Here is a 14,566-nt window from a genome sequence, read left to right on the forward strand (position 1 = left end):
CTAGTTCCCAGGAACAGAAGTCCTCCCCGGCTTCCACTAAATCCACCGCATGACGCTGGGGCTCCACAGGTGGAGCCAGGAGCGGTGGGGGCGCGTCTCCGAAATTTCAGCCACCAGTGGGTTCGCTCACAGGTGGATCCCTGGGCTATACAGATTGTGTCTCAGGGATACAAGCTGGAATTCGAAGTGATGCCCCCTCACCGTTACCTCAAATCGGCCCTGCCAGCTTCCCCCATAGAAAGGGAAGTAGTGTTAGCGGCAATTCACAAATTATATCTCCAGCAGGTGGTGGTACAGGTTCCCCTCCCTCAACATGGAAGGGGTTACTATTCCACAATGTTTGTGGTTCCGAAACCGGACGGTTCGGTCAGACCCATATTGAATTTAAAATCCCTGAACATTTACCTGAAAAGGTTCAAGTTCAAGATGGAATCGCTCAGGGCGGTCATTGCAAGCCTGGAAGAGGGGGATTTTATGGTGTCTCTGGACATAAAGGATGCTTACCTGCATGTCCCCATTTATCCACCTCATCAGGAGTACCTCAGATTTGTGGTACAGGACTGTCATTACCAATTCCAGACGTTGCCGTTTGGTCTGTCCACGGCACCGAGAATATTTACCAAGGTAATGGCAGAAATGATGGTGCTTCTGCGAAAGCAAGGAGTTACAATTATCTCATACTTGGACGATCTCCTCATAAAGGCGAGGTCCAGAGAGCAGTTGCTGATCAGCGTAGCACACTCTCGGGAGGTGTTACAACAGCACGGCTGGATTCTGAATATTCCAAAGTCGCAGCTGATTCCTACGACGAGACTGCCCTTCCTGGGCATGATTCTGGACACAGACCAGAAGAAGGTGTTTCTCCCGGAGGAGAAGGCCCAGGAGCTCGTGACTCTGGTCAGAGACCTATTAAAACCAAAACAGGTGTCGGTGCATCACTGCACGCAAGTCCTGGGAAAGATGGTGGCGTCATACGAAGCCATTCCCTTCGGCAGGTTCCATGCGAGGACCTTTCAGTGGGATCTGTTGGACAAGTGGTCCGGATCGCAACTTCAGATGCATCAGCTGATCACCCTATCCCCCTGGGCCAGGGTGTCTCTTCTGTGGTGGCTGCAGAGTGCTCACCTTCTCGAGGGCCGCAGGTTCGGCATACAGGACTGGGTCCTGGTAACCACGGATGCAAGCCTCCGAGGGTGGTGGGCAGTCACTCAGGGAAGAAACTTCCAGGGGCTGTGGTCAAGTCAGGAGACTTGTCTGCACATCAATATCCTGGAACTAAGGGCCATATACAACGCCCTGAGTCAAGCGGAGCCTCTGCTTCGCAACCAACCGGTGCTGATTCAGTCAGACAACATCACCGCAGTGGCTCATGTAAACCGCCAGGGCGGCACAAGAAGCAGGGTGGCGATGGCAGAAGCCACCAGAATTCTTCGCTGGGCGGAGAATCGCGTGCAAGCACTGTCAGCAGTGTTCATTCTGGGAGTGGACAACTGGGAAGCAGACTTCCTCAGCAGGCACGACCTCCACCCGGGAGAGTGGGGACTTCATCAAGAAGTCTTCACACAGATTACAAATCGATGGGAACTGCCACAGGTGGACATGATGGCATCCCGCCTCAACAAAAAGCTACAAAGGTATTGTTCCAGGTCAAGAGACCCTCAGGCGATAGCTGTGGACGCACTAGTGACACCGTTGGTGTTCCAGTCGGTTTATGTGTTTCCTCCTCTTCCTCTCATACCCAAGGTGCTGAGAATCGTAAGAAAAAGAGGAGTGAGAACAATACTCATTGTTCCGGATTGGCCAAGAAGGACTTGGTATTCGGAACTGCAAGAAATGCTCACAGAGGACCCATGGCCTCTGCCTCTCAGACAGGATCTGTTGCAACAGGGGCCCTGTCTGTTCCAAGACTTACCGCGGCTGCGTTTGACGGCATGGCGGTTGAACGCCGGATCCTAGCGGAGAAAGGCATTCCGGATGAGGTTATTCCTACGCTGATAAAGGCTAGGAAGGACGTGACAGCAAAACATTATTACCGTATATATGGCGAAAATATGTTGCTTGGTGTGAGGCCAGGAAGGCCCCTACAGAGGAATTCCAGCTGGGCCGTTTCCTTCACTTCCTACAGTCGGGAGTGACTATGGGCTTAAAATTAGGGTCCATTAAGGTCCAGATTTCGGCCCTATCCATTTTCTTTCAAAAGGAACTGGCTTCTCTTCCTGAAGTTCAGACGTTTGTAAAGGGAGTACTGCATATTCAGCCCCCTTTTGTGTCACCAGTGGCACCTTGGGATCTTAACGTGGTGTTGAGTTTCCTGAAATCTCACTGGTTTGAGCCACTTAAGACCGTGGACTTAAAATATCTCCCGTGGAAAGTGGTCATGCTGTTGGCCTTAGCTTCGGCTAGGCGTGTGTCAGAATTGGCGGCTTTATCATGTAAAAGCCCCTATCTGGTTTTCCATATGGACAGGGCAGAATTACGAACTCGTCCGCAATTTCTGCCGAAGGTAGTGTCATCTTTTCATTTGAACCAAACTATTGTGGTGCCTGCGGCTACTCGTGACTTGGAGGATTCCAAGTTACTAGATGTAGTCAGGGCTTTGAAGATTTATGTAGCCAGAACGGCTGGAGCCAGGAAAACTGACTCGCTGTTTATCCTGTATGCATCCAACAAGCTTGGGTGCTCCTGCTTCTAAGCAAACGATTGCTCGCTGGATCTGTAACACGATTCAGCAGGCTCATTCTGCGGCTGGATTGCCGCATCCAAAATCAGTAAAAGCCCATTCCACAAGGAAGGTGGGCTCTTCTTGGGCGGCTGCCCGAGGTGTCTCGGCATTACAGCTTTGCCGAGCAGCTACTTGGTCGGGTTCAAACACTTTTGCAAAATTCTACAAGTTTGATACCCTGGCTGAGGAGGACCTTGTGTTTGCTCATTCGGTGCTGCAGAGTCATCCGCACTCTCCCGCCCGTTTGGGAGCTTTGGTATAATCCCCATGGTCCTTACGGAGTCCCCAGCATCCACTAGGACGTTAGAGAAAATAAGATTTTACTCACCGGTAAATCTATTTCTCGTAGTCCGTAGTGGATGCTGGGCGCCTGTCCCAATTGCGGACTTCTTCTGCAATACTTGTATATAGTTATTGCTTAAATAAGGGTTATGTTATGTTTGCATCAGGTTGTCTGATGCTCCGTTGTTGTTCATACTGTTAACTGGGTAAGTTTATCACGAGTTATTTGGTGTGGCTGGTATGAGTCTTACCCTGGATTCCAAAATCCTTTCCTTGTACTGTCAGCTCTTCTGGGTACAGTTTCCTTAACTGAGGTCTGGAGGAGGGACATAGAGGGAGGAGCCAGTGCACACCAGTATTCCTAATTCTTTCTTAAAGTGCCCTGTCTCCTGCGGAGCCCGTCTATTCCCCATGGTCCTTACGGAGTCCCCAGCATCCACTACGGACTACGAGAAATAGATTTACAGGGGAGTAAAATCTTTTTATTAAAGCCATACAAAGAGTCAGAGACTATATCACATGCTATTAAAACATACATAAAGAAAAGAACAACAATCAAATAAGCTATACAACATCATTAAAATATTCAATCCTATAGCCTGGCTACATGATTGTATATTTTAATGATGATTATTCCATATGGATGCTTCTCATTAACAATGATATATTTGCGTACTGGACCCAAACTTGCTCAGAAGCCTATCACGGTATCTTTCTCACACAGTATGTCTGGGTGTGATTCCTCCTTAGGATGTGACTCTAAAACACACCCACATACTAAAAAGCACCTGATATCAGAGATGACAGCGTAGTATTTGAAGGAAGGATTTTATTACATACAATATTTATAATTTCCATGCATTCATTTTTAAAATTCTGATGAGTTAAAAACTTGATCAAAAGTTTTTGATAAAGGCCACAGTACCAGGTGGATGGAATTGTCCAAAATTTCTGTGTCATTCAGATGGATGGGAGCTCCAGCAGAAGGGTATCAGCATGGAATTATGCAGGCCAGTGTCCAGATGAAGAATGTTCCACCAACGTGTTTCGTGTTGAAGACTTCCCTGAGGAAGGACGATTTAGAATTTACACCCTTTCTGCACATTTTAAATCTGGCCACGTACAGTGCTAAGATGCACAGTTACTTGTCTTTTTTTTAATTTGCTTTCCAAATCAGAACCAGGCTCTGTCATTCCGAAACAAACCCCACGCACTGGATTCCATGATACCCACTGTCCCAATTATGTCATGCATTTATTGCCAGTTGATAATGTCGGTATTATCTTAGACCGCAAAGCTATACCCCTTTGTACACTATTACTGTTGAGCCGCTATGGCCGCTAGACTACGTGCACGTGTTACGCACTTTGTACGCTATTTGCGTACAGAGTCCTGCACGTGGTACGCACTTGGCGTACGCACGCTGCGCTGAGTGTACGGAGTACACACAGCGAGCACTCACACAATGGATAACCTTTAAACCGTGTTAATGATTCAATGTAATAATATGCTTACACTTTAAACCCTTAACAGTAAAGTACTGCTATGATGTTATACCTTTAAACCTTAAGTAGCGCTGGCGATACAAAGTACCCGCAGTGCGTACACCTTATCAATGCTTATACACTTTAAACAGATTAAACTACTTTAAAGCCCATGCAGGAAAGTGAAAACACAACACAGTTTGTAGTTGAAACCACAGGGTTCTAAGGCCACCGTGGATTGATTCCAAAAGATACAAACAATACAATTTATACACTACAGGCTAACAAGTAAATCTAAACAGAATAATGGCTACAGAGAATGTACGTACGTGAGAATATTCGCAAGCGCAACCCGAATCCGGTCCTCCGCTCATCAGGTAGATAGCGTGCAGAGTCTTCTGACCGGCCAGGCAACAATGGTTCTTTTATACACAACATGCATACACAATTCAATGGTCACTGTAATCTCATTGTTCATTGGACACAGAGATATGTCTCCACATTACAGTAAAGGTCATAGGTGGATTTGAAAAGGTGGGCGATGTCTTTCCCAACTGCTCTTGTGGGTGGTATCCTCTGGATTCCCGCCGCATATGTAATTTACAGTAAATACAGTTAATGTTCATAATCTACTTTTGCACATAACTATATGCAGGAACAAGCGATCTTTCTCTAACTAACACCGGAATGTTACCCTCAAAATACCCTACAGCTGGATACTAGATATCACCTTCCAACCTTTATCTGACCCTTCCTATCATGCAAAGGCGAATCTCTCTGTCCAGGAACTGTTTAAACTAATAATACTTGCTGACATGGTCTAGGGGAACTGTATCTACAATATACGCTATATCGGTTAAATATGCAATGTTCTAATAACACGCTACATGCTCACAAACTCCGCCGTAAATACCCATATCACGCGCATGATCGCCGGAGCGATCCTACACAAATTGCGGATATGTGCACGCACGGCGGACTGAGTGCACGAGCAGCGGGCATGTGCATGGGGTTAGTACAAGGCATATGCATTATGATATTTTTCGACTTTGACACAGTATGCATTGATGGAATACTACAACTCTGTTAGCAGGTCATTCATTTTGAGGCGATAAAGGAAACATAAGAAAGAGATGGGGTGCAAAACTATATGGTATGTTGAACTTTGAAAACAGACATGCTGGTACCATTATAGATACTGGGTTAAGTCCTGTAAAGGGGGGTACTCACAGAGCGATATTCTAAACAATCTGACTAGATTGCTTAGAATTTGAGCATTATCGCTCCGTGTGTACCCTCTACAGCGATAGCGATGCGCAGCCCCCCGTATCGCTATCGCTGGTGCTAGATTGGCCTGCCGTGCAGGCCAATCTAGCGGGTCGCTCATTTCACCCGCTGGGTGAAATGAGCGCCCCCCCGTCCGTCTTCCCCTGCACGCTCAGCACAGATCGCGCTGTGCTGAGCGGCGGGAGAGATGTGTGCTGAGCGGTTCGCTCAGCACACTTCTCTCCTGCATCGGCCCGTCTATATGGGCCTTAACAAGAATATTTATATACAATTTATGTAACTTCATAAATGAGCGATCCTTCTAAATTTTAAAACCAGTAGCTTAGTTATTCATGTGAAGTAACACTCCCTCTGGAAACAGGTATTTGCGAACTTTCAGTGTTGTTATAACACATGCTATGATTACCTCACTGTATAACACATCTTATTTTATCTATATTTGTACTGTTACTATAAATCACTGTCTCTGTCAGTAGTACAGGCATTAACCTGTTTAACGGTCACATTTCTACTTCAGGCTCGCAGCAAATTATCACAGCTTCAAGAGAGTCAGCAGGAAATGAACAAAAGTATTGAACACTACAACAATGCTCTCAACGGAGACCATGGGGGTAGCATGAATAATCTATCAGACGTTGAGGCCTTTTCCTCACGAGAGAGGCTGGACCGTTCCACAGCAGTGGTGAGAAACAGCACTGGTTCAGGACCTAAAGAAGCGGTTCCTGGTAACCAACATTTTGTAATGATTTGCCAATAATGGTTGCACAGTTTCTTCTTGATAACTCTTACGGGTTTGTTTTGTTCCCAATTTTATCATATTTTACAGTGCTAGATAATTATTTTAAGAACCATGCTTTGCCTATGTTCTGTTATTTTTTTTATTTTTTATAAATGAACATCATTAATATTTCAGGAATAGAAATTGTAGAATATTTGTTATCAAAGTTCTGTGTATACAACTATTCAGCTGGGTATAGTGATTATAACTTGATACCATACTGTATTTTAGTTTAGAGTTTTGGATTAAGAATGATGTGCCAATTTATTTAGGTAATTTCTGTCTGTTTACAAGTTTATGAAAGATTGAATCCGCAGTTTTTTTAAATTGCTTAATCATTTTATACTGATCTTATTGGCCATTGAGGCAGACCACGATAATTGGAGATTATTAAATGAAATCTTGGTGATGTTCCCCATGAAAATGTTTGAATTGTGAGGATTGTTTTGCTTTCTGCCATTGTCATAGTCACAACACACATTGTAAATTGTTTAAACAGGACAAATACCTAATATACAGTTCTTTATGAAAAGGCTCTATAGTCACTGATCTTCACAGTGCTGAGCCTCGATTTTCTGCTCCCCTACCAGAATGTTAAGGACAAAGTCTAGTATCTCCTCACTTTGGTCATAGTGACTGTGTTCTGGCGCAATATGTTGACACACTGTTACAATGGGGTAAAATCTCCTCTTTGTACTATCTGCACCTAAAGGTGAACAATGAGCAACCACTTTACCAGGCAATAGGCGCATAGTCTTGTTCGTCTTTGACCAGGTAATAAGTCAATGTTATGTTGTCTTCTGTGATTTGCTCAGCTGGAGCAACTTCTTTCTCTTTTAGGAGAGATAGTAAACAAACTAGCAATTCAATTAGAACCCACCTAGTATTATGAATAAGACAATGTGAGCCATATAGCCATTCTAACTACACATTAAAGGGAATACAAGACTGGTTTAATTTCTCTTTTCAGCAACTCATTTTCCCTCCTTTCACCAAATTACATTTTGCATATACATGTGTGGGAAGGTTTTGAATATTCATACTGGATAAAGGAGAACATTCCAACTAAGGGATATATTCAATTGATGTCAGATCCTTTCCGACAGAATGGATCCGACATTTGAGTATTTAATTCGCGGCCAACTCCGACATTGTTGGGAACGGGGCTAAAATCATCTGTCGGATTTGGCCGCAAATCCGACAAAACAAGTGGATCCGTGGCTAATCCGTCTATCCACGTTCTTTCCGACAAGTCGGATTTTCTGACTTGTCAGATAAACGTGACTTTGAATATATCGAATCTGGATTCGACCTTAAATTCCCGTTTTTCCAACAAGTCAGGAAATCCGACTTGAATTGAGTACACCCCTAAATGTATTTTTTTTAGAAAGGCCATGCATTTCACTTCAGTACCATAAGGCAGTATTTAATTAAAAACATGTTGCAAGTAAATATGTTTGCTATGACCACTCATTATCGTGTTTAAGTCAAGATGGGTATAACTTGGTAATTTTCCCACAGCTTTTTGTCCTTCTGGAATCTCATCCAATATTTCTCTTACGTCCTAGAGGATACTGGGGTCCACATTAGTACCATGGGGTATAGACGGGTCCAGTAGGAGCCTTGGGCACTTTAAGAAATCAAGAGTGTGCACTGGCTCTTCCCTCTATGCCCCTTACCAGACTCAGTTTAGAAAATGTGCCTGGAGGAGCCGGTCACGCTTGGGAAGCTCCTGAAGAGTTTTCTGCATTTATTTTCTTTTTTATTATTTTCAGGCTGCTCTGGCTGGCACCAGACTGCCTGCTTTGTGGGACTTAGGGCATGGGAACGGCCCAACCTCCCTAGGGTTAATGGTCCCGTTCCCCGCTGACAGGACACTGAGCTCCTGAGGGACCTATTTGTAAGCCCCACCACTGCGAGCGTACAGACCCACAGCATGCCGCCACCCCTAACAGAGCCAGAAAACTGAAGAGTGGTGAGTAGGTGGCTGGCGTCCCGGTTAGCGGGTCGCCGGCTGTAATGGCATGAGGGTAGAGCGCGCAGCGCTGCATGCATGCTGTGCTCTTGCTTCAGGGACACTGCATTGACCTCTGTGAGGGGTGGCTGAAGCCATGCTTATTACCCAGGACTGGCACTGTTTACATGGGTTCTAACCCACTGTAACCCTTTTAATTCAAGTTTTTAGTCAAGGTAGTGAGGCCTTCATTATGAGCGGATCCAGATGCTCACCAGTGCCATTTCGTTTCTGCAGGCAGCCTGATTGGATGGTGCAGCTCCTCCACGTGGACTCCAAAGCACCTCAGTGGTACCAGGGTGTCATAGCAAAGGGGAGGAGCAATAATTTGGTATACTAAACCCTATTAAGGGTTTTTAGTTGGCGACCCAGCTAGGTCTATACCTTAGCTATAGGGGCGCTGTGTGGCTGGCTCCATTTCTCTGTGTCTCCCTAGAAGGGCTCTGTGTGGGTTAACTATGCTTTTAACCTATTCCTCACTGTGTTGGTGTGTTTTCTTTTGCATTATCATGTCAAAGGATTGTGTATCATGCACAGCAGAGTGCTTTTCTCAATCGGGGGGATCATTACAGTGTACTCAGGATAGTACATATTCTCAGGCTAGTGGATATGAACCAGTATGGTTAGATTCATTAAAAGGGATGACTTCAAATATTTCACATAAATTATACCAAAATGAGAAGGAGACGCAATACTTAAGGCAATCTGTAGATGACCTGATGAATAGAGATTCAGTGGTCGTTCCGGCTTCTCAGACCCCTGCTATTTGTCCACAGAAGCGTACTCTCGCCCAAATCATGCAGGCTGATACCGATGATGATGATGTATCAGACCCAGAGGAGGGGGAGGTGGACTTGGTGGGGGTGGGGATGCAGCTTTAGCACAGGGAATACAGGCCCTGATTGAAGCTATAAGAGAGGTTTTGCATATTCCTGACAAGGTGGAATCCTTTTTTATTGTAAAAAAGATATCCTCTGCTACTTTTCCTGCTTCCATGGAATTAAATTCCCTTTTTGAAGCAACTTGGGTTAATCCTGACAGGAAGTTTCAGATTCTAAAACGGTTGATTACATCCTTACCGTTTTCTCAGGATGACAGGAAAAAATGGGAAAACCCGCCGACAGTGGACGCGTCAGTTTCCAGGCTGTCACGTAAGATTGTTTTACCAGTTCCTGGGGCAGCTTCGTTGAAGGATGCTGCAGACTGCAAAATTGAAACCACTCTTAAGTCTCTGTACACAGTGGCGGGGGTGGCCCAAAGACCCACTATAGTTTGTGCATGGATCACTAGGGCCATTGCAAAATGGTCTGGTAATCTAATTGACGGGTTAGATTCCTTGTCCAGGGGGTAAGATTATTTCTCTGACGTCCTAGTGGATGCTGGGAACTCCGTAAGGACCATGGGGAATAGACGGGCTCCGCAGGAGACTGGGCACTCTTAGAAAGAATTAGGACTACTGGTGTGCACTGGCTTCTCCCTCTATGTCCCTCCTCCAGACCTCAGTTAGAATCTGTGCCCGGCTCGAGCTGGTTGCACACTAGGGGCTCTCCTGAGCTTCTAGTAAAGAAAGTATTTATTAGGTTTTTTATTTTCAGTGAGATCTGCTGGCAACAGACTCACTGCTACGAGGGACTTAGGGGAGAGAAGCGAACCTACCTGCTTGCAGCTAGCTTGGGCTTCTAGGCTACTGGACACCATTAGCTCCAGAGGGATCGAACACAGGCCCAGCCTCGGTCGTCCGGTCCCGGAGCCGCGCCGCCGTCCCCCTTGCAGAGCCAGAAGCAAGAAGAACTTCCTAGAAATCGGCGGCTGAAGACTCCGGTCTTCATTAAGGTAGCGCACAGCACTGCAGCTGTGCGCCATTGCTCCCTATGCACACCACATACTCCGGTCACTGATGGGTGCAGGGCGCTGGGGGGGGAGGTTGGGGGGGGGGGGGCCTGGGCTGCAATAAGAGTACCTTACATTGGCAAACAGCACATAATATAGTCTAATAAACTATATATGTGCAAAAATCCCCTGCCATAATATTAATATAAGAGCGGGAGAAGTCTGCCGAAAAGGGGCGGGGGCTATCTCCCTCAGCACACTGGCGCCATTTCCTCTTCACAGCTCCGCTGGAAGACAGCTCCCCAGGCTCTCCCCTGCAGTTTCCAGGCTCAAAGGGTAAAAAAGAGAGGGGGGGCACTAAATTTAGGCGCAAACTGTATTTGTATAGCTGCTATAGGGAAAATCACTTTGTGTAGTGTAAATCCCTGATTATATAGCGCTGTGGTGTGTGCTGGCATACTCTCTCTCTGTCTCCCCAAAGGACTTTGTGGTGTCCTGTCCTCAGTCAGAGCATTCCTTGTGTGTGTGCGGTGTGTCGGTACGGCTGTGTCGACATGTTTGATGAGGAGGCTTATGTGGAGGCGGAGCAGGTGCCAATAAATGTGATGTCACCCCCTGCGGGGTCGACACCAGAGTGGATGGATATGTGGAAGGTTTTACACGACAGTGTCAACTCCTTACATAAAAGGTTCGATGACATAACAGCTGTGGGACAGCCGGCTTCTCAGCCAGTGCCTGCCCAGGCGTCTCAAAGGCCATCAGGGGCTCAAAAACGCACGCTGCCTCAGATGGCAGACACAGATGTCGACACGGAGTCTGACTCCAGTGTCGACGAGGACGAGACTAATGTACATTCCACTAGGGCCATCCGTTGCATGATTACGGCAATGAAAAATGTGTTGCACATTTCTGACATTAACCCAGGTACCACTAAAAAGGGTATTATGTTTGGGGAGAAAAAGCAACCAGTGGTTTTTCCCCCATCAGATGAGTTGAATGAAGTGTGTGAAGAAGCGTGGGCTTCCCCCGATAAGAAACTAGTGATTTCTAAAAAGTTACTGATGGCGTACCCTTTCCCGCCAGAGGACAGGTTACGTTGGGAGACATCCCCGAGGGTGGATAAAGCGCTCACACGCTTGTCAAAAAAGGTGGCACTGCCGTCTCAGGATACGGCCGCCTTAAAGGAGCCTGCGGATAGAAAGCAGGAGGCTATCCTGAAGTCTGTATATACACACTCAGGTACTATACTGAGACCTGCTATTGCTTCAGCATGGATGTGCAGTGCTGCAGCAGCGTGGTCTGATTCCCTGTCTGATAACATTGATTCCCTTGACAGGGACACTATATTGCTAACCATAGAGCATATTAAAGACGTAGTCTTATATATGAGAGATGCACAGAGGGATATTTGCCGGCTGGCATCTAGAATTAATGCAATGTCCATTTCTGCCAGGAGAGTATTATGGACTCGGCAATGGACAGGTGATGCGGATTCTAAAAAGCACATGGAGGTTTTGCCTTACAAGGGTGAGGAATTGTTTGGGGATGGTCTCTCGGACCTCGTTTCCACAGCAACAGCTGGGAAGTCGACATTTTTACCTCAGGTTCCCTCACAGCCTAAGAAAGCACCGTATTATCAGGTACAGTCCTTTCGGCCCCAGAAAGGCAAGCGGGTTAAAGGCGCGTCCTTTCTGCCCAGAGGCAGGGGTAGAGGGAAAAAGCTGCACCATACAGCCAGTTCCCAAGAACAAAAATCCTCCCCTGCTTCCACTAAATCCACCGCATAACGCTGGGGCTCCACTGGTGGAGCCAGGTGCGGTGGGGGCCCGTCTCCGGAACTTCAGCGACCGGTGGGTTCGCTCACAGGTGGATCCCTGGGTTCTACAAGTGGTATCTCAGGGATACAAGCTGGAATTCGAGACGTCTCCCCCACGCCGTTACCTTAAATCAGCCTTGCCAGCTACTCCCCTGGACAGGGAGGTAGTGCTGGCGGCAATTCACAAGCTGTACCTCCAGCAGGTGATAATAAAAGTTCCCCTCCTTCAACAGGGACGGGGTTACTATTCCACAATGTTTGTGGTACCGAAACCAGACTGTTCGGTGAGACCCATTCTAAATTTGAAATCCTTGAACACTTATATAAGGAAGTTCAAGTTCAAAATGGAATCGCTCAGGGCGGTTATTGCAAGCCTGGAAGAGGGGGATTACATGGTATCACTGGACATCAAGGATGCTTACCTACATGTCCCCATTTACCCACCTCACCAGGTGTACCTCCGGTTTGTGGTACAGGACTGCCATTACCAATTCCAGACGTTGCCGTTTGGTCTGTCCACGGCACCGAGGGTATTTACCAAAGTAATGGCCGAAATGATGATACTCCTTCGAAAGAAGGGAGTTATAATTATCCCGTACTTGGACGATCTCCTTATAAAGGCGAGGTCCAGGGAGCAGTTGTTGGTCGGAGTAGCACTATCTCAGGAAGTGCTACAACAGCACGGCTGGATTCTAAATATTCCAACGTCGCAGCTGGTTTCTACGACGCGTCTGCTGTTCCTGGGTATGATTCTGGACACAGAACAGAAGAAGGTGTTTCTCCCGGAGGAGAAGGCCAAAGAGTTGTCATCTCTGGTCAGAGACCTCCTGAAACCAAAACAGGTGTCGGTGCATCACTGCACGCGAGTCCTGGGAAAGATGGTAGCTTCTTACGAGGCAATTCCATTCGGCAGGTTCCATGCAAGGATCTTTCAGTGGGATCTGTTAGACAAGTGGTCCGGATCGCATCTTCAGATGCATCGGCTGATCACCCTGTCCCCGAGGGCCAGGGTGTCTCTGCTGTGGTGGCTGCAGAGTGCTCATCTTCTTGAGGGCCGCAGATTCGGCATACAGGACTGGGTCCTGGTGACCACGGATGCAAGCCTCCGAGGTTGGGGGGCAGTCACTCAGGGAAGAAACTTCCAAGGACAATGGTCGAGTCAGGAGGCTTCCCTACACATAAATATTCTGGAACTAAGGGCCATTTACAATGCCCTAAGTCAGGCAAGACCCCTGCTTCAAAACCAGCCGGTGCTGATTCAGTCAGACAACATCACGGCGGTCGCCCATGTAAACCGACAGGGCGGCACAAGAAGCAGGATGGCGATGGCAGAAGCCACAAGGATTCTCCGATGTGCGGAAAATCACGTGATAGCACTGTCAGCAGTGTTCATTCCGGGAGTGGACAACTGGGAAGCAGACTTCCTCAGCAGGCACGACCTCCACCCGGGAGAGTGGGGACTTCATCCAGAAGTCTTCCAGCTGATTGTACATCGTTGGGAAAGGCCACAGGTGGACATGATGGCGTCCCGCCTCAACAAAAAGCTAAAAAGATATTGCGCCAGGTCAAGGGACCCTCAGGCGATAGCTGTGGACGCTCTAGTGACACCGTGGGTGTACCAGTCGGTTTATGTGTCCCCTCCTCTTCCTCTCATACCAAAGGTGCTGAGGATAATAAGAAAGAGAGGAGTAAGAACTATACTCATCGTTCCGGATTGGCCAAGAAGGACTTGGTACCCGGAACTACAAGAAATGATCTCAGAGGACCCTTGGCCTCTGCCTCTCAGACAGGACCTGCTACAGCAGGGGCCCTGTCTGTTCCAAGACTTACCGCGGCTGCGTTTGACGGCATGGCGGTTGAACGCCGGATCCTGATGGAAAAGGACATTCCGGTTGAAGTCATTCCTACGCTGATAAAAGCTAGGAAGGATGTGACAGCAAAATAGTATCACCGCATATGGCGAAAATATGTTGCTTGGTGTGAGGCTATGAAGGCCCCAACAGAAGAATTTCAGCTGGGTCGATTTCTGCACTTCCTACAGTCAGGAGTGACTATGGGCCTAAAATTGGGATCCATTAAAGTCCAGATTTCGGCCCTGTCTATTTTCTTTCAAAAAGAACTGGCTTCACTGCCTGAAGTTCAGACGTTTGTTAAGGGAGTGCTGCATATTCAGCCCCCTTTTGTGCCCCCAGTGGCACCTTGGGATCTCAACGTTGTGTTGGATTTCCTAAATCACATTGGTTTGAGCCACTTCAGACCGTGGAATTAAAATATCTCACGTGGAAAGTGGTCATGCTTTTGGCCTTGGCTTCGGCTAGGCGAGTGTCAGAATTGGCGGCTTTGTCCTGTAAAA

The 14,566-nt window shown here is 47.1% G+C and overlaps 1 protein-coding gene across 8 annotated transcripts in view; it reads left to right on the forward strand.

Moving 5' to 3' along the window:
* Positions 1-14,566, forward strand: part of EPS15L1 (epidermal growth factor receptor pathway substrate 15 like 1) — a 411,806-nt gene that overhangs the window by 220,300 nt on the left and 176,940 nt on the right. For all 8 annotated transcript variants that reach the window (XM_063914522.1, XM_063914523.1, XM_063914524.1 and 5 more), the window contains one exon: positions 6,293-6,457. In XM_063914522.1, coding sequence (XP_063770592.1) covers positions 6,293-6,457 — 165 coding nt within the window. The remainder of the gene's footprint in view (positions 1-6,292; positions 6,458-14,566) is intronic.

Source organism: Pseudophryne corroboree, chromosome 1 (genome assembly GCF_028390025.1).
Source record: "Pseudophryne corroboree isolate aPseCor3 chromosome 1, aPseCor3.hap2, whole genome shotgun sequence".
Taxonomy (NCBI): Eukaryota; Metazoa; Chordata; class Amphibia; order Anura; family Myobatrachidae; genus Pseudophryne; species Pseudophryne corroboree.